Source organism: Coenobita brevimanus, chromosome 38 (assembly GCF_032717465.1).
Source record: "Coenobita brevimanus isolate Jiangsu-jjx chromosome 38, ASM3271746v2, whole genome shotgun sequence".
NCBI classification, from domain to species: domain Eukaryota; kingdom Metazoa; phylum Arthropoda; class Malacostraca; order Decapoda; family Coenobitidae; genus Coenobita; species Coenobita brevimanus.
In genome coordinates, this window is record NC_136991.1 from 1132840 (window position 1) to 1152214 (window position 19375).

Consider the following 19375-nt stretch of genomic DNA (forward strand, 5'->3'; position numbering starts at 1 on the left):
TAAACAGAGCCCCGTCAGGTGGTTCAGTGGGTTGAGGCGCTTTTGAATTGGGAATGCTCATGAATTTTTATAGTGAGAGAATTGTGTTTTGGCCACTATGTAATTTTTCCCTTGCATTATACAGGGCCCCGTCTGGTGGTTCAGTGGGTTGAGGTGCTTTGAATGGCGACTATTGCACGATTTTGACTTCTTTATATAATGAGGAAATATGTGGTAGCTACTATATATTTTTTTCCTTTGCTGTATACAGGCTCGTCTGGTGGTTCAGTGGGTTCAGGCGCTTCAGTGGATGGGACGCAGAGATGGGTGGACTAGAGTGGCTTATCCCGGACCCCCTCCCCGGCAAGAGGTAATATGCCGCTGTTGATTTGTTTATTTATTTATTTATGTGTATGTTTGTTAACTTCTCCTTTTATCGACCTGCCTATCTGTCGATCAGTCTATCTAAATATTTGCCAGTTGTATATATGTATGCTTTTCTGTCTGTCTGTCTGTTCTGTCAATTCTCTCTCTCTCTCTCTCTCTCTCTCTCTCTCTCTCTCTCTCTCTCTCTCTCTCTCTCTCTCTCATTTCTCCTCAGTTCCCAGGGGCTATACGACAATAATTCTAGAGTGGTCAGGCCAAAACACATCCCCCCTCCCCCCATAGCCAATTAGGTGGTTGACATCAAATGACTATGGCGACAAAGCAGCGTAAATGACCTCTACAAAGGGCACATTATCACAGAGAGGGTGGTTATTACAAGATGTACTCTGTAGTTATGGAAGCAAAAATTTAATAGGAACGCTTGAATTGGTCCTTTTAACTCACTTGATTCAGGTAACGTGGTGTGTTGGTTTGCTTTTGTTCCTTCCACATTATTATTATTATTATTATTATTATTATTATTATTATTATTTTTAGCTGGGTACTAACCTTCACTATATACACTCCTTTTACTTTAACCTGGCCCAAATTTTCCATCTTTCCGTCTTGAAAGCTGAGTTATAATAATATATTAACAAAAAAAGGAGGTGCTAGTCACGAAGAAGTGCTAAGGAAAGGATGAAAAGTCACTATTTTTTCATTTTCTGCCTCTGAGCCACGTGAAATAAGCTGCAAAAAGACGATAGTTTAGACCAAGTTAGTGTGAAAAGAGTATAGTGACATAAACACACACCGTATTTGTGTGTGTGTATGTGTGTGTGTGTGTGTGTGTGTGTCTGAGAGAGAGAGAGAGAGAGAGAGAGAGAGAGAGTACCCATTGTCACCTACCGTCCACGCCAAATGAGGTGAACGCCAAAATAGCACAAATATCATCCGTAAAACACACGTTGTCACAGAGAGGCTGGGTGTTGACAGGGTGTGATAGGGACTCAGGGGAGGAAAAAGTTAATGGAAAAGGTAAATTGCTTGTTTTTATGTGGGGAGAAAGTAAACACACACACACACACACACACACACACACACACACACACACACACACACACAAATAGGGTGTGTTTATGTGTCTTTGTATGTGTGTGTGTGTGTGTGTGTGTGTGTGTATGAGAGAGAGAGAGAGAGAGAGTATAATTTACAAAATAAATCTCTTGAATAAATCGCTTAGGAATACGTGTTACGAACTCCACAAAGCCCCTTGGAATAAATCCCTCAATTTCGAAACAGCTTAAAAGATTATCCTACTGACCTTCCAACCTGATTCAGTATTGACGAGAGAGAGAGGGAGTATAATTTACAGAATAAATCGCTGAGAAATGCGTGTTACGAACTCCACAAAGCCCCTTGACGGTTAGCTTAGCATTTAGCAAGGGATGCAATGGAGGGATATGTGAGAGAGGGGAGGGGGAGTTGGGGGGAGGGCGGCCAAATGGTAGATAAGGTGACATGGAGGCGATTTATGTGTGGCCACCCCTTACGGAATTTAGGAGTCTGGCAATAGATAGATAAGTAGATGGATATAGATAGATAGACAGCTAGATGGGTAGGTAGATGGATATAGATAGATAGACAGCTAGATGGGTAGGTAGATGGATAGATAGATAGATATAGGCAGAACGGTAGCTAGATATGCAGATAGATAAATATAGATGGGCAGATAGATAAGCAGGGGAGATAGATAAATAGATAGACAGACAGATGGATAGGTAAATAGATAGATAGATAAATAGATAGATTCATTAGGTTTTGATACAGTATGGAGGCAGAAAAGAGAAGTAATGAGATTCCGTGTACAGAACAGCTATCGTCCCAGTTTCCTGTGAAGAATATTGACAACAGACGAAACACAGTGAAAACCCTGTCTGTACCAATGCGTATTTCAGAGGGTTCGATGTTTCTCTTTTGTTTTCGTTCAGTTTTGGGAAGATGCCTGTGTCTCTGGCCCATACTCTCGTCGTTTTAAAGGAACTCCCAAACACCTCTTCCCTAATGATTTAATTTTTGATACGGTCAGGTGTTATTAGTTTGTATGGTATTATGGTGGGTATAGTGGTATTGGAATTATCTAAATGACACAGAAGAGGTGAGTAAGGAGTATTAAGCAAAATAAATGGTACTGGAATTATCTAATTGACACAGAAGAGGTGAGTAAGGAGTATTAAGCAAAATAAATCGCCTAGGAAGAGGTGTTAGGGAGCCTGCATAACCTGCCGTAGTGGAGCAGATGCCCGGGTGGGATGTGTTCCCTTCAGGAATTGGGGTCAGTGGGGGATGCAGAACCGGTCCAGGTGTACCAGGAGGCGTTACACTCATATACCCTGCAACCACCGTCGCCCTCACACACCCACCACACCACACGCCACGCACCTGCACTTCTCATAAAGGTTTAGGTGGGAGCAAACGCCATGAGGCGCTGAGCAGCAGTGCTCATCTCCGTAACACAGGCCTTTGAGCCTGTGGCGGGTTGTTCGCCCACTATCCAGGCATACAAGGCTACTGCATCATCCAGGTTACCACAGTTACCTCCCCAGCACACCAGAACTCGAACCCTGGCGCTGATGGGTCGGCAGGTTCACAGTCAGCAAGGTTGACCACTCAGCCACCGCTGCTGTAACAGAAGTCTTCCTATAAGACCTCTGTTACATTGCGTTCATTTACGTGCTTTGTATTTTGTTCTTATCACTGGATGATTTTATTTAACTTAGGATGTAGGACCGGTCCAGTGGTACCACCAGGCGAGACACATACGATACCGGTACATATCCTACCGTGCCCGCATCATCTCTCACCCACTATACTCATCGTCAGTTCTTATACTCAAGCTGCATTATACAAACACCTTCAGCTTGATGTCTTCCATTAAATTTAATTCTGTATCCCTTTGGATGATACACATGTCTGATTAGTTAAAAAATGAGATGCCAAACTCTAGTCATATGCCACCACAGAGACATGTCATCCGCTTGTTTCGATCTCTTGCTATTTTCTGTACTTTTACTACTCATAGCGTCTATGTATGAAGCATGTGAGGCCTACGTGTTGCGTAAAAACCCATCGCGCCAGTTTTTCCACCTTGGAACCACAATGAATCAGTCTGCAGTCACTGGAATATTTATACCGTCCCATTTGTATATCATCATCTCTTAACCAGATTCATGGAGTGTGTTATTTTATCCCTCCCACTGTAGGTATAGATTAGACAGTCCGTTCTCTGATGCCCGGTAGTCCTCCTGTATGTCGCAAACCTTACATGGCACCACTTCCTCACTAACCCCATACTTCCCACATGCTAAAGCTTTCTCATGGAGGTCTGATGTGATAATATTAGCTGGAGTGATTTTATGACACGACGGTGTGGTCATGTGGGAATATCAATGAAAACTTTAAGGCTCCGTAACACCTCATCGTTAACCATTTATTTTCCAGACTACCCAATAACTTTTTCTTTTATCTTTTTTATCTCGACCTAAATTCCATGAATAACGCACAAGAGTATAGTAAACGGAGCTGAATTAGGAATAAACCGGTAAGGAACAGGTGTTAGCAAGCTTCCTAACCGCACCCGAATACCGCCCTAAGGCAATGGCTCCCAGACTGATGGCCATGGTGCATATGTCAGTGGCCCGGGAGTAATCTTAAAGATGTGGATGAATTTGAGGCAGAATTTCGTTATTTTCCCATTTGCTGCCCGTCTCATATAGAACGTACTTGGAGGCGAAGAAAATTTGGCAAGACATTTTGAGAGAGGAACTTGACTGAATTTTGGGTGAGAATGGGGTCCTACTACTGTCTATCATCAGTACACTGGCTGTCTGGGTCCTCTGTCAGTTAGGTCTGTGTGTGCAAAGAGGAGATTTCAAAGCTGATGATGGCACTGAAGAGACAAGCGTAATTAAGCTATAACCTCTGTTGTAACTCACCCTCTCATACCCCAGTTGGTCCCAAACATGCGGTTCATCCATACCACTGAGTTCTTCACTAGTCACACCACTTACACTATCCTCACCATTCTTACAATCTGCATCATCAGTATTGTGGACTGACCTACGCAAGAGAAGTTTGATCTGCTGAAACAGACTTATTTTATTATTATTATCGGCCAAGAATTTCCAAGGCCCCCGTGAATGGGTGGAGGTATTTTTTTTTCCTGGCCACTCTGATTATAGTTTTTTCTTTTTCTAATTTTGTGTTTTCGCTTTTTCCGTTTTTCAGTTCTGGCCACCCCCGTTCATAAAGGTGGGGAACAGAATGATGATATTGATCGCACAACATCTTGTGTATGTTACTCTTTTAATATTTCTGAATCAGACCCGCCCTATTTATGTTACTGAGATATATGATAATCGTGATGGTGGTGTTGGAGGTTACTTTCTATTGGTCAGGACGTGCCTAGACCGATACCCTGACCGCGTTACTGAGGGTTTGCCTTTTTTTTTTTTTTTTTTAATGCCATTTCCCTGCCCTGCTCCACCGTCTCAACCCATTTAACCCTGCAACTCACACACTTCCTCCTCAACACCCTATCCATCTGTCCTACGTATGCAAATGCCTTCCCCCTAAAAGAGCAAAAACACAGTCCCACAAAGAGCAAAAAGCACGCTACCATACAGAAAAGCACACACTTGCCATACAACAAAAACACGCTGCTACGGCAAAAACACGTCAGAAAAACAGTAGAAATGGGTTAAAAAGAAAAAAAATCTGTCCTTGCTTTTACCTGTCGCCAACCACCTTAATCCTGGAAGGGGTGGCCACAGACAGATCGCCTCCGTGTCACCCTTTCCTCCAACTCACTCCACTCATTCATTTACCTCTTCACCCATTCCTTTCACTTCATCCTCTGTCTCCCCCTCCACCTCATTCACACTCTCCTAGTTAGTCTCCACTTCACTCAACGTTTCCAAACAATTCAGGATACTTCTAACAATCGAACTTATACACACCTCCACAACGCACCTTAACCTCTACATAGTCAAAAATATATCTCTTCTTTGATCATGGAGGAGAATAAAAGGCGACCCGTATTTCCTGTGGTTGATACGGGTTATTATTAATTATGGTAGCTCTCTTGATGACTCACTTTCCGGTGTGTTTGGTCCGTATGCCTGTTATATTATAGTCAGCGACAGCCATTTCTCCTCAGCTAAGGGAAGCCTCACATAGCAAGAGGGTTACGTTCATTTGTCGCACACACAAATAATAAATGAATAAAACACACACACACACACACACACACCTTTGGAAAGGATTGAAGTAGGGTCCCGAAACTATGGAAAGAAGTGGGAAAATCCGGTTCTTTCAAAGGTTAATGGAGACATTTCAAGTTTTCTGACTGCTGGATTTCCCCTCAGCTGAACCAGATTATTCCATGGTAGCCTGCTTTGTTGCAACCCCGGGCTAATCAGGACATAAACCTGGCGGCCTGTAGAAAACTGGCCATTTCAACTGATCACTCCCAGAGGTCTTATGTTGAGGCCATGTTGAAGGCTTGTCTGTGTTGTAATAGTGTGGTGGTTGTTGTTGTTGATCACCCCCAGTCTGACCAAGCAGACCCATCAACCAACAGGTAAGCAACCACCCCTGCAGGGCCATGTGCAGTGAACCGATGTTCCACTGTGGTTGGCAGTGCCTTACCACAGCAAGGTACAAGGGAAAATGTGGAGGCTTGGTTTCTGGGTGGATGCTACATTTGCATTTCCCTGCCCAGTTAACAGAGGCACCATAGTAGGCTCGGCTTTGCCTTGTGATCTAGTTTTATGGTTACCACCAAGCATTGTAAATGGTTTCCTAGGTTACAGGAAACCAGTAGACTTGTCACTCGAGAGTAGAGTGACCTGAAGTGGAAAGAAGAGTAATAAAAAGTGACAGGAAGGAAAGGGAGAAGTAGGACGAGAGGAGTGCAGAGACAAATAGAATGATAAAAGTGAGGGAAGAGGTAGGTGGTACTATATCAAGCGAAGTGATGATGGTCACCACCACCTACATAAGTGTGTTGTAGTGTGGGGACTGCATTGCAGTGCTGACATAGTGGATTGTATTTTGTGGTGGTGATGTAACAGTGAAGGATGGTGACTGCATTACAGTCTGGCTTGGCATACTTGTCTCTCTGGGTAGGGTAGTTTCTGAGGGGTGTATATATGGTGGTGGTTTATGAACAGTGCTATTTAGCTGGAGGTTTTGGATGGCTGAGTGTTTATGTGTGCTTGTGAAGTATGGTGTTCGATGAAAGATAATGTAGAGCAGTTGTGAAGTTCTTGTTTCTTTAAGGACAGGGGTGATGCAACATGAAGTTACTAGTGCGGGATGGGTTGTGAGCTAAAGAAAGAAACTGTGCGCCTCACATATTCATGTGGTCTTTGATTGGAAGTACAGTATTTTGTTTCTTGATGGAAGTGATCTATATTTGTGGTCTAAGTGCAGCCTGTTATTCTTAAGGCTTTTTTTTTTTTTAGGGTGTAGCCCAGCTTGGGGTTGCATAATTCACTGTTGTTCTAATTGACTGTTTCTAGATGGTTTCCAGGGTCAGTGTCTGGGATGAATGTCTGGAGTGAGTTCATGACAGATTCTTGGATGCTTTGTGACTGGAGGTTTTAGATGGCCATGGTGGTTGTGTGTGTATGTTCATATGTGTGAAATGTAGTGTTGGATGGAGATAGGTAAGGAATATTTTTGAGGCAATTTAATGTGTTGGGAAGTTCCTGTTGTGTGAATGGAGGGAGGGGGGGGATGCAGCACTCAGTTACAGTTATTACATAGATCTTTTGCTGAAGGAATGACATATACAGAAAAGGTTAATTTAATAATATTGTACAGAAGTATTATTCTAGGTCATCATTTTTTTTATACATAGACCCGTGTATAAATATACAACTTATAAATCATCCAGGCATCCCCTCCCCTGGCTGGATGGGGTAATTCATAATTATCTTTCTACAACCAGACACATGAATCCCCCCCGAGTCTCTGGCCACAAGCAGATTGCCTGTCACCCTGTCCTCCTCCATCAAGCCACACTTCCTCTAACTCACACCACCTCCACCCCATCCCGCCATCTCATCCTTTGTCTCCCCCTCCCTCTTCTCCCTCCACCTCACACATTCACTCTCCTAGTCCCCATTTTCTCCACATGACAGAACTATCTCAGATTGCTTCTAACACTCGAAATTACACATTCAGTTGTACGGATAATAAAATTCAAATTTGTCTTTTAAAATTATCTTATAATATCCTGGCAATGTACTGTACATGTACTGCTGTTTTTGGCAGTGGAGGTCAAGGTTCATCACTCTAAAATAAATATCTATGTACACTGGTCTTGGTCACAGTTCATTACTTCCCCTAAACTTGCTTGTTATTAAAAAAATGTATTAAAGTTGAGTAACAAGTACATAGACTGAAATATACAATGGAAACTGCTTTTGACAATACACAATAATCCTTGCTGTATCCCTTATCATACAGCAGTTGCATGCAATTATCTACATTCTTAAGTTCACATAAAAAACAATAACAGAAGACAAGATCAGAGGAAGAACAGAAACTGCACCAAAAAATAAAAAATAAATAAAAAATAATAATAATAATAAAATAATCCATAAACCAAGAGGAACTGTTTACATTGCAGTAGTTCAACCATGCATTTAGCACTCATATCTTTCAGTCTATCAGCACAGAAGGGATATTGCAATTATTAGTACAGTATGTTACCATGTATTTACACTGATTTTGTTGTTGCAAGAGGGCAAAAATGTTGTGAGCACTGCATACATAGTAATAATTCATGGCATATAAGCAAGGATCATGGAATATACTTAAGTCACTGCTGTACAATGAGCCCCAAAGGTTTTCTTTCTTAAATTACCAGTTTGATAATGTATTAATTACCTTATTCTTCCTCTTGCCAGACTGTTCTCTTCAGCTTTGTGAAGCTTTTGAACTGGAAAAGTTAGACAGCCTTAATTAACCCCTTCAGTACTAAACGTATATCCTGAGCAGAATGAAAATATCCGGTGGCAGCACGAATAAACTAAAAAACAAAAAATGTCGTCTTAGTGATGTAGGAAACCTGCCATTCTGAAGATCCACTACCAACCAACTGGGGAATTGTTGTTGTGGCCCCAGACTCAAAGGGACACAAACCCAGTGGACTGCAGGTTGAAGTGCTGGTGAATTACTGAGGAGGCTTGTAAGCAAACTTCCTGCTCTTAAGGACACTCCACTTGTGTCTCTTGATGTAATACGTAATAGCAAAGAGGAGTGAGAACATCATTAAGGACTTGAGTGCCATCCTCTTACGGTCGTCGTGCTCCGGCTCTGCGGCCCACTTGAGGAATACGGCCACATCCTTGGCCATCTGGGAAGCAGTGGCTGGGGTGCCATCACTGTACTCCATCACCTAAGCAAAGAAAAATACAGTCATATAAATCTATATACCATTCAATCCTCTTTTTGCCTATCACTAGCACAGGAGTACAGGGCTGGGCAATTCAGTCCCCACATTTAAGGCATGGGTGACCAGGCATACTTGCTCCTGAGTACTGTAGTATTATGTGAGCAATAAACTCCGATCAACCTTCAGATGGAAACCCTATGTGGGTACTATCCAGATGGAGTGCCTTAGCCCACCAGATGTCCATTTGGTTATACGGTCATCACCCAAAGTTGTAAATAGTTTCCCGGATTGAGCCCGTGAAGGTTTATATCCAAGGGGTGGTTGGGGTTTACTGCTCATGTAATGCCACTCATGGATGAGTGAGGCTGCTCACTTTCATCTTAAATGTCAAGACCAACTTGCCTGACCCCGGGTTCCTAAACTCCTCTATGGGGCAACATAGGATTGGATGATGGACGGATGGCAGCCAATTGGCTTGTCACTCAGTGTAGCCACCTGACGGCTGTACTGTTCTGAATGTGCCAATGGTGGGCACTCCCACCAATATACCATAACTAACACTTTGGCCAGCTGATGACATTACTTAAGTCATCCAAAAAACTCCCGTAAGCTGGCCGATGACATTATTTACGTCACTGAAGTAAAATATTCACCAAAAATCCACTTATTGTATGATATTCATGGGATTAGGTTTAAAATGCACACCAATGTCTTCCCATTCTTCCTGTGCTCTGCAAACATCATTGGGCAGTAAGTATATATATATATATATATTTCCTGTATAGGTTCTTTATTTTTCGCATGCATGCACATACAGTATACTTATCTATCTGCTGTATGTGCTGTTAGTAATGGTAAGGTTGTGTTCTGTTCACTCTTGAATGCATATGTTACTGAAGAACAGACTTGTATGAACAATTAGAGACTAAAATGAATGAAGTAGCACACAAAATATCATCAGAAATAAAATAATAGTACTGTATAAATATTTACGAGACGACACGCTGATGGAGCGTGCCTGGCCTTCCTTACGGTGTTAGTAATAATGATGTTAGTTGTTTGCTTGTTATTTTATACATATATTATTGCAGAACAAACACTTGCAAACACAGAGATACTAAAATGAATAAAATAGCACAAAAAATGGCATCAAAAATAAAGAAAGAGTATAAATAATCACTCACACTGCCTACATTTTTTCAAGTCCTTTTTACGGTGTTAGTAACAGTGATGTTGGTTGTTTGTTCAATACTTTATACATATACTATTGTACAACAAACACTTCCAAACAAAGAGAGACTAAACTGAATAAAATAGCACAACATCAAAAATAAAGAGTATAAACATTTACGCAATCTGCTTACGTTTTTTCACGTTACAGTACTGGTAATGCTGGTATTCCATTCAACCTTATATGCATATATCATTATATAAAAATCAATTGGAAACAATTTGACACTAAAATGAATAATGTAACACAAAAAATAAGGTCAGAAATAAGAAAACAGAAACATTTGTGAGTAACTACTCACTGCCTGGTAACCCCCGGCCAACACTGGGGTGTAGCGAGGCAGGCATGCGGAGCTGGCCAAAGTGTTAAATGAGATCATGCTTCCTCTTAAGGAATCCCCATATTGAGGATGGGCATGATATAACTGAGGGACTGGGAGCTAAACCTACTGCCAAACCAGCTAATTACTTCCCAACAGTTGCAAATTGGTCGGTAAAATGGAATCTCAGAAAATAATAAGATACGTTCGAAGCTGCAATGTGTGTCTCAGCATAAACTTGAGTCTACGGTATTTACTTGTGGCCAAGTTTTCAGCCTGTAAGATAACTGTGTGGCTAGTTACTAGCCATATTTCACTCTCATGGTAGTACCTCCCAGGGTCAATGGTGGCCAACAATCTACCTGTATTGCTTAAAACTTCTGTCTACAAGGGAAGGAAAGTTAATTACTTAACTCCACTGCTTAACAATGGGAATGAGGCTCAATCAACAATAAAATGCTGCAAACAGTAAAATATTTCACTGTCCTGAGGATCATGGACTTTGTTCTATCTTCACTGCAACTCTGGAATGGCTTTACCATATTAGTCAATATTCATTTTCACTATCACAAAATGCTGTTGTTGTGAGGAAGAGGTAGAGTATATCCACATCATAGTACTTATGGAAATACATAATTTTTGTCTCAGAATAATCCTTTCTCAGGAAGCTCAAGGTCTCCAGTATGCTAGATCTGTAAGGTTTCATAAAACATACAAGAACAGTAGAGTATATACAATAACATGACATATATACAGTGGTTTGCATACTGTGCTGTCCAAGCTTGTGTCTTGTGGCAAAAGCTCAATCAACTCGTGCGAGGAGTGAAGACATTTTGGCTGCCTCATGATGTAACTATAACCAACCATGAAAAAAATAATAATAAATGTCAAAAAAATAATAATAATAATAATGTCAACTTAAGTACAGCATGAAAAAGGATTACGGGAAGAAGAAAATGATTTAAGATTGATTCTGGTAACACTGACTGTGCCATCGCCGCAACAAGAGAATTGGGTTACGCTCTGTATGGTCCATCCTATATATAAATGGCAGTCCATATATACTGGACCAAACTGAAACCTAACAAATTAAACACTGGTCTGGCTGGGATTTGAACTCAGGCCCTCGCGCCTCATACGCGCACATGTTACCATTGAGCCAAGGAAAGGATCCCCGCCTTGCCTCTAAGCAACGCGGGCTTTTATACACCCCATTACACATACCTCATTATAGAGAGCCTGTGCCATTCCAATAGCTCCACCAACGAAGTATGGGTTGTAGTAGAGGCCTTCCCTTACAGTCACTCCTGCTGGTGGGTCACAGTACCCAGTCAGCAGCGAGAAAATGTAGTTCTAGAGAGGGAGAAAGAAAACAATCAGTACCATTACCATTTTCAACATTATCCTGGCCTTACCTCCAATTTATGAACAGGGTGATGCAGATTCAGAAACAAGGTAAGAGAAAGTATGTAGGACGAACTATCAACAGTATACCCAGTGAAGTGGGCTAGACAGTCATTCACACATACTTCTGATCCCTGGAATCCTGGCTTAACAATGAACACTGTTTTCTTCCCTAAACAGGATAGGCTTCAATGCAACTGCCAGACAGTCATTCCATACAAAATAAAAATCACCACCTCCAAAACCCAATTTCTCATTTTCAAACTGGCTGGGGACATCTAAAACATCCCTCCGATCCAGCTCACAACATGAATCAGAGGAGAAAGCAAAATATAACTCCAATCTCTTGGTTCTTCTGTCATGGGAGGAATGATACTGCCAACACAAGCAATAAGCAATGCATTCAACACATCCCTTTGCCAATGTACAAACTCAAGGCTTCCTCACCTGAACTCTCCCCACTTTTAATCACCTCAAACTCCACAATAGCAACTCACAAATCATAGAACATGCTCATCTCACCACAGTGCTGAGCAAATGTATTAACTGAGATGCCTAGGGATGTCTTCTTTCTGACAACATTATTATTCAGTCCTGGACAGACTTTTCAAACTGGAGGGGTTATAATTATATACCCCTCCAGTAGGAATAAATAAATCCCTTCGATACGAAAGGTCTCTTTTAAACGAATAAAATCATCTTGTAACAGCACAGTAGTGAACTGTAATTCATTCATCTCAACTTGGTTCACACCCTTGTCCTTCTGCAGCTTACTTCACCTATGGGTATGGCAGAATAAAACAATAATATTGCTCTACATCCTTTCCACAGCACTTCTTGGTGACCAGCATTATAGTCTTGTGAAAATCTTGTTACAACTACTGTAGATTCAAGATGGAGAGATGATAAATGTATGCCATGCAAGTATAAAACAGATGTCACTTGGATTCAAAGGGTTAATGTGCTCACCTCGCCGCCATGCCGAGCAGATGTGATGTACGAAAGATCTGGGGGAAGGGCTCCATTGTTGGCAGCACGAGCAGCCTCATCGTTGGCGTATGGGTTGGGGAAGTAGTCAGACAGCTTGCCAGGACGCTCAAACATCTGACCTTCCTCATTAGGTCCATCCAGCACCTGAAACACAGCATTAGCTGGAACAGAGTACTAAAGTCGTTCTGAACATGAGAGGGTTAAAAGGATTGGTAAAGCATGTATAAGTTACTCTTTCAGATGTTCTTTTATGTATTCAAGTGCATACACGTACAAAATCAATAAGACAATCAATCTGTACATATACTGTATATCACCTACTAAACCCTTCCACTTTGAAAATGTTACACACACAAAATCTACCAATCAATCTATCTATCTATATATCAACTATTAAACCCTTCAGCCTTGGGAATGTTTTGTTCATCATTTTCTTGTTCCTATTGTTACGGTATCAGTGGACTACAGGCTGAGACTGCCCTTATCTGGCAGACAGAGGGATCCGAGGGAAATTTCTATAGCTGGACAGCGAAACTGCCAGGTTACTGTATATTAGCACTGCTGCTGTAAAGAGGAGAGAAAGAGAATGGATGTTCTCCTATTACAGATCTAGTAAGTTCCTCTACCTTCACCAGTTAGGCACCACAATACCGTACCTGAATGGCTTGTGCTTCCTCCTTGGCCTCTGCCTCAGTGTGGGACACGCCAATCAGGTTACGGAATGCGATGTACTTCATCGAATGACATGCCGCACACACATTCTTGTACACCTGGGGATCAAGAGATTATGCTGACTCTTTTTTTTTTATTATTATTATTACCATCACATAATTATATATACTATATTTAACTGATACCCTTTCAGAATTTGAGGGGTTTAATATGGTCTCATCAGAGGTGTGGAGTCCTGGGACTAGGCTACTATGTCCAGGCATGTGAGTGACCAGTTACTTACCCAAGCGGTACTAGCAATGTGAACAATAACCTCCAAACACCCCTCAGACACACAGCTTTACAGTTCACATTTGACTGAAGAGCCTTAACTCACCAGACATCCTTCTCCTTATATACTGGTAATTACCACATGACATCATACATTTTGTCCTGGGCTACAACATACCAGTTTATTAACAGTGAAATAATTTAAGATGCCATTTGGTTCATGAGATTAAAACAATTACTTTATGGAGCTGTATAATACAAGCAATCCTTGTTATAACTATGGGATGAGTTTAAATATAACTTTTTACATACAGCTGCTAATGAAAAATGGGATACTTTACAATATACTGTACCGGTATATACAGTACAGTAGCTTATGTAGATAAATAGATAGATAAAGATGGATATACTAATGCCTGCCCACAAATATTTTTGGGACTAACTAATAGCCCTTCCATCACAAAATGTTTGCAAATACCATTATCCATGTTTCCACAATGTTACTGAGTCCACAATGTTCAATTCTGGGGGGGAGAGGAGGAATCTATAGCCAGATGCCTTAATCCCATATAGGGTGGCCATCTGCCTCCGAGTTATAGTTGTTTTATAGGGAGGGGCACTAATCCTACACCAACCCACTTGGTGACACTTAGGGAACACATATGGGTTGGTTTTAAGGATACCACCCAGTGCTGTACATGGTTTCCTTGCTTACATGAAACCACTAGGCTTGTCACCCACTGTAAAGCTACCTGAAGAGGAGAGAAGTCATAAAAAGTAACAGGTAAGATGGGAGAAATAGGAAGGGAGGAGGGTAGACATGAGAATAGTAAAGGATGAAGTAGGCAGCTCAACAAGTGAGTGGATGATGGTCACCACCATCTACTGATTTTCACATATCGCAATTTCCAACAATTTCACGATGTCGAGTTGTGCGCAATCACCAAAATTTTTGCTTGATATTTTTCTGATATTCCCTGGGCTTACCCTGACTTAATGCAAAAAGAATTAGGTCAATATTTATTATCGTTCTTGTAAAATAAACAAACATACAGACACACAGCTTGTTAGATAAATGACAGCCAATCCCTTACTACCCCTTTTGAAAATATGAGAGAGAGAGAGAGAGAGAGAGAGAGAGAGAGAGAGAGAGCCTGTATAGTTGGAGGCAAAAGCTTGCCTAATACTTTATTTTACTTCTCACTTTCCTCTGCCGGCTACTATCCCTAAGCTGAGAGAGGCTGGGTGTGAGTCTCTGCCTACATGCTGCTCTATGATGTAATGCTTTTGTGGAGAAAAGTGACACAGATGCCCTAAAAGTGAAAAAGATGAAGGGGAAAAGTAGGCAAACCTTGTCTGACTGTATCTTACCTCATAGCCACGTCGGATGGAAGCATGATCGAGGGAAGAGAAGATACCATCATGGGACCATGGGAAGTTGGTGGTGTGCAGCTCCAGTTCAGAGGCCTTGACGGACTGGTTCAGGGCGTATGCCAAACTCGCACCACCGGCACCAATGACTCCCAGGGCTGCCGCAACCTGCAGTGGATTGGATATGTTACTTTAACTCCTTCAACCAAAACAGACCTGGGATGTTACAGAGAGTAACCTCAGGGATAAGGGACTGAACAGAGAGGCTGCTTGAGATCGTGCTGTGTGGAGAACTGCCGTTGGGTAACCATGGCTGACATATGCAAACATGTTGGAGCTTTTATAAATGAATGAATAAGTCAATCTAGTTTTGTATTTTTCATCTCATTCTTGATACGGGCAAATCAGTTTCAAAAGTTGCTGCGGAAAATGTAACAGGCACATATTCTGCCATTGACTGTAAACTTACCAAAGCAGAACATAAGAAGATCATATATAATTTTTTTTTTTTAAGATAGTTTGTATTGTGAGTACTTACTGCTTTCCTGGCAGTCGTTGCATCTCTTAGGGTGGAGAACTTAGCCCGTCCCTGAAAAGCATTAAACATCAATAAATACACAGACAGCAACACTGGTATGCATTCCATATTCAGATCACTTCAGTACAATCTTCCTTACCCTTTAACCTCCTTACTACAGTTCTGTGTTTTCTGTTATTTCTAGCCCCAGAATTTTATTCAGACAAAGAATATCGGTACTGATGGGGCCTACCACAAATTCTCTCTCTAACTCAAAAAGTCTAATAAGAATATATGGTACCATAGATCTGTCTGGCAGTACCACAAACAAATGAAAAAGATATCATCATACAGAGGGTTTAAAGGTAGTTACCATAGTTTTAGTTAGAAATATATGATACAAAAGGCATATAAGGCAGAAAAAAAAAAAAAAAAGTGGAAGAGGAAGGAGGTAAAATGTTATGATAACTGTCAATCCTAGGTAATTTCATCCAGTGCAAGAGTGAATGTCTACTGCTGCGAGAAGTGTGAAATGAAAAAAGAAACTGAGTTATATGGTCAGGAGGAAGAGAATACAGAACTAATTATCTTTTGTTGGACTGTGTTGCACTGTCAGGGAAGAGGAAATACAGGTGTTACAAATACAGTATATATCATATATTATGGCGTCTGGCAATATAGATAGAAAATATACGGTAAAAGATAATAACAAATGTGGGGAACTTCCTTTGCAGCTCACAGGGAAAGGGAAAGGGGGGAATATAGTAAAACCTCGATATAATGGACTTCGCTTATATCGGAACTGAGGAGCTACCGTGACTAAATTCTTATACTGTACCGGGTATATCAGAAAAAGTCGGATAAAGCCAAAGGCAGTCCGGCCTGCCTGATCACTTCAGCTATTTTCACCACAGACATAATATACAGATAGTATGACAATTTTACATATATGGGCATCAACTATGACACATACTCTAACTTTCGGTGTGATATGAAACATGTCTGCCTAGTAGTTCCCGAGATAAAGGTCAGGACAGAAAGACGGAGATGGATAACACAAGATATACTTTTCCTTATATGGTCATAGCTCGTAAAGTACAGATAATATGGCAATTTTATATAAAGAGACATCAACTATGACACATACTCTTTCTGTGTGATATGAGGCTAATCCACTTGGTAGTTTCTGAGATACAGGCCTGGACGGAAAGAAAGACAGACAGGGGCAATTCCTATATCCCCACTAAATGGAATAATGGTGGGGATAACAAAGCTGAGGAAGCACCATTGCCAAGATAAATCATTCGTCTAATAACTGAACTGAATTGAACTGAATTACACCAGCTAACACCAAGGGTCTTATTCTGTTAAGTTTAGAAGGTTCCCAAGTACAGTATGCCCTTACTATTTTACTTCTACATTTGACATTAATTCCCTCAATCCAATGATGTATTACAGCATATGCCTTATTCGTGTTTACACCAGACAAGTAAATTAGCCTCATGTTACTGGGGAGATCCTTCAGAGGTTAGTTACAGTAATTACAGTACAGTAATCCCTCGATTATCCTACATAATAGAGCCAAAGACATGTCCGGAAAGCAGATCTGTCCGGATAATGGACTTTTCCCCTGGCCCGCCTTCATACATAACCTAACTTTGAAAGCCACTGTAAAAGGCCACAACAGTACATCATACAACACTTGTTTCTGTTAACACTACTCTATCTAGTCAAGCTGACCTATAAATCACAGCCAAGCAATTACCATGGTCAAACAGACCCATAAACCACAAACAAGCAATCACCACTGCAAGACCATACCCTGCAGTGTTATGAAACAAAACATGAAAACTTCCACCTGGACGCAAGCATGTTGCGCGGATAAAATGGAAATACTGTATGTGTGAATAATGGTTTTGAACAGCTAGATCACAGTGCCTGGTTAATGGACGTCCAGGTAATCAAGGGATTACGGGCATACCCCGGTTTATCAATGTAATTGGTTAAGTAATAAAACCCATTGCTATGCAGGGTATCATATCTCGGGGTAGATTTATCTCTTAAAGTACAGGAATGTGTTTCTGAGCCTTGGGTTTCCCCTCCAGCCAAGTCCTAAACCCACCCAAATGAGTCCAAAAACAAGTTTCAATCTAACCTGAACCCCCAGTAGCTTTAAAACAAGCTATACTAAGCCTAGAAGCAGCATATAACTCACCTAAACCCAAAAATAAAATCTGAAAATCATAAAAAGTAAGTCTGGAAAAATCAAACTTAGCAAACTGTACCCTAAAATGACAATGTTCACCCCACCTATGACTAAGACACATTAAGTCTAAAAAGTTTATAAATCAACCAAAACACAAAAGTTGTCTAAAATATCATCAAAATTGGTAAAAAAAAAAAAAATAATTATACCCGAGTTTGGCCGTCGTTCGGTGGGGGTCGGGTGGTATTTCTACCTCCACCACTATGCCGGGGTATTGCATATAGGGGTATCGTATCTTGGGGTCTGCCTTTAGCATTTCGTAGGCTACTTGTATTATGTAAAGTAGTAACAGGGATACTTTAAATATATGCATAATAATATATGGTAAAATTATAGTTTCAGCCAAGAACAGAATTACAAGATTTTGGTCCTTTATTTTCAGTATTTCTGACAATTTTAAGGCACTTTTCTTCTATGGCATTTATTTTGCTAATAATTTTTATTTTACTCCTGAAGACAGCCTAACCTTACATAACCTTTCAGTAAAATAAAAATAATTTGCCACAGAAGTGTCTTGAAATTTTCTAAAATACTTAAAAATGTATCAAAAGCTCATAATTCTATTTTCAGCTGTAACTATAAAACCTTTATAAAGTATGTATATATATATATAAAATAAATCTTCCAAGTGAAGGCACATACATATAGGCTAGAGCTTTGATGGATTACCCTATACAAACTTCACTTTCATCAACATACACACAAGTGCCCCAGACTGTTATTGTTGTTTCAGCTTACATTAGTACTTGGACAAGATTTTTGTCTTTATTAACATTCTTTCGTTACGTGTGTTTTCCTCCACCTAGCATAGCAGACTCCACCGCCCATTGCCACCATTTGGCAATGATAGGTTAAAATCTCACCCAAAATCAGGCCTTGTTAAACTTGTTATACTGTTACTGCGTACTCTCGATTTCAAACACACTGAATCTTGTACAGCACTGACATTTATAACCCTATAATGAGGGTGAAAGTACACAGGGTGATTAGGTAAACAAACATCGGCCGGTAGGAGGACATGAATCTTCACGAGTTATCAGGGCACCGTTTTCACCGAAACAAACTTTCTCCATCAGCGGTGTGGTATATGCAAGTGACAGAGGCAAATTTCTGTAATTACCGGCGCAATGAAGCCTGGGACAGAAGCCTTTAAAATCCCAGCTCGAACGGCTCGGCTCGCAGCTCCTGCCATTCTTGCGTAAATGTAGTGGTACGTGACCCGGCCAGAGTGGGTGACCCATCTACTTGCAGCTTACATTACGTAAATCTTCTCCATATTCTTATCAATGCAGAGTAGCATATCTGGAACTTAAAAAGAGTTTTTTAGGCATTGTTCCAATTTCTAATGAAAACATCGAGTTATTTTATTCTGAATCCGACGTACAATTTCTCAATTACTTTGGCCATCTCATGCCTAAATGAATGTCAGCTGTTGGTCCTTATCATTATCTTTGTAGGTAAATAACACCTCACCAATAAAGACTGAAGCTGTTGATAAACGTTTATTAAATTAATATGTTCAT

At 40.8% G+C, this 19375-nt stretch overlaps 1 protein-coding gene across 1 annotated transcript; it reads right to left on the bottom strand.

The window, feature by feature from the left end:
* Positions 1 to 7529: 7529 nt before the first annotated feature.
* LOC145396436 (cytochrome c1, heme protein, mitochondrial-like) lies at positions 7530 to 19061 on the bottom strand. Its single transcript, XM_080269812.1, has 7 exons — positions 18973 to 19061; positions 15608 to 15658; positions 15070 to 15237; positions 13413 to 13526; positions 12736 to 12900; positions 11587 to 11715; positions 7530 to 8815 (listed from the first exon to the last, which is right to left on the bottom strand). The coding sequence occupies exons 1-7, from the start codon at positions 19042 to 19044 to the stop codon at positions 8591 to 8593; spliced, it is 924 nt and encodes a 307-aa protein (XP_080125938.1). The 5' UTR covers positions 19045 to 19061; the 3' UTR covers positions 7530 to 8590.
* Positions 19062 to 19375: the final 314 nt, after the last annotated feature.

Excerpts from the sequence above, each read along its gene's own strand:
- LOC145396436 (XM_080269812.1), bottom strand. The coding sequence starts at position 19,044 with ATGGCAGGAGCTGCGAGCCGAGCCGTTCGAGCTGGGATTTTAAAGGCT. Across the intron at positions 15,238-15,607 it reads CAACGACTGCCAGGAAAGCA|GTTGCGGCAGCCCTGGGAGT; the intron begins GTAAGTACTCAC and ends AATCCACTGCAG. Across the intron at positions 8,816-11,586 it reads CACAGGCTCTCTATAATGAG|GTGATGGAGTACAGTGATGG; the intron begins GTATGTGTAATG and ends TTCTTTGCTTAG.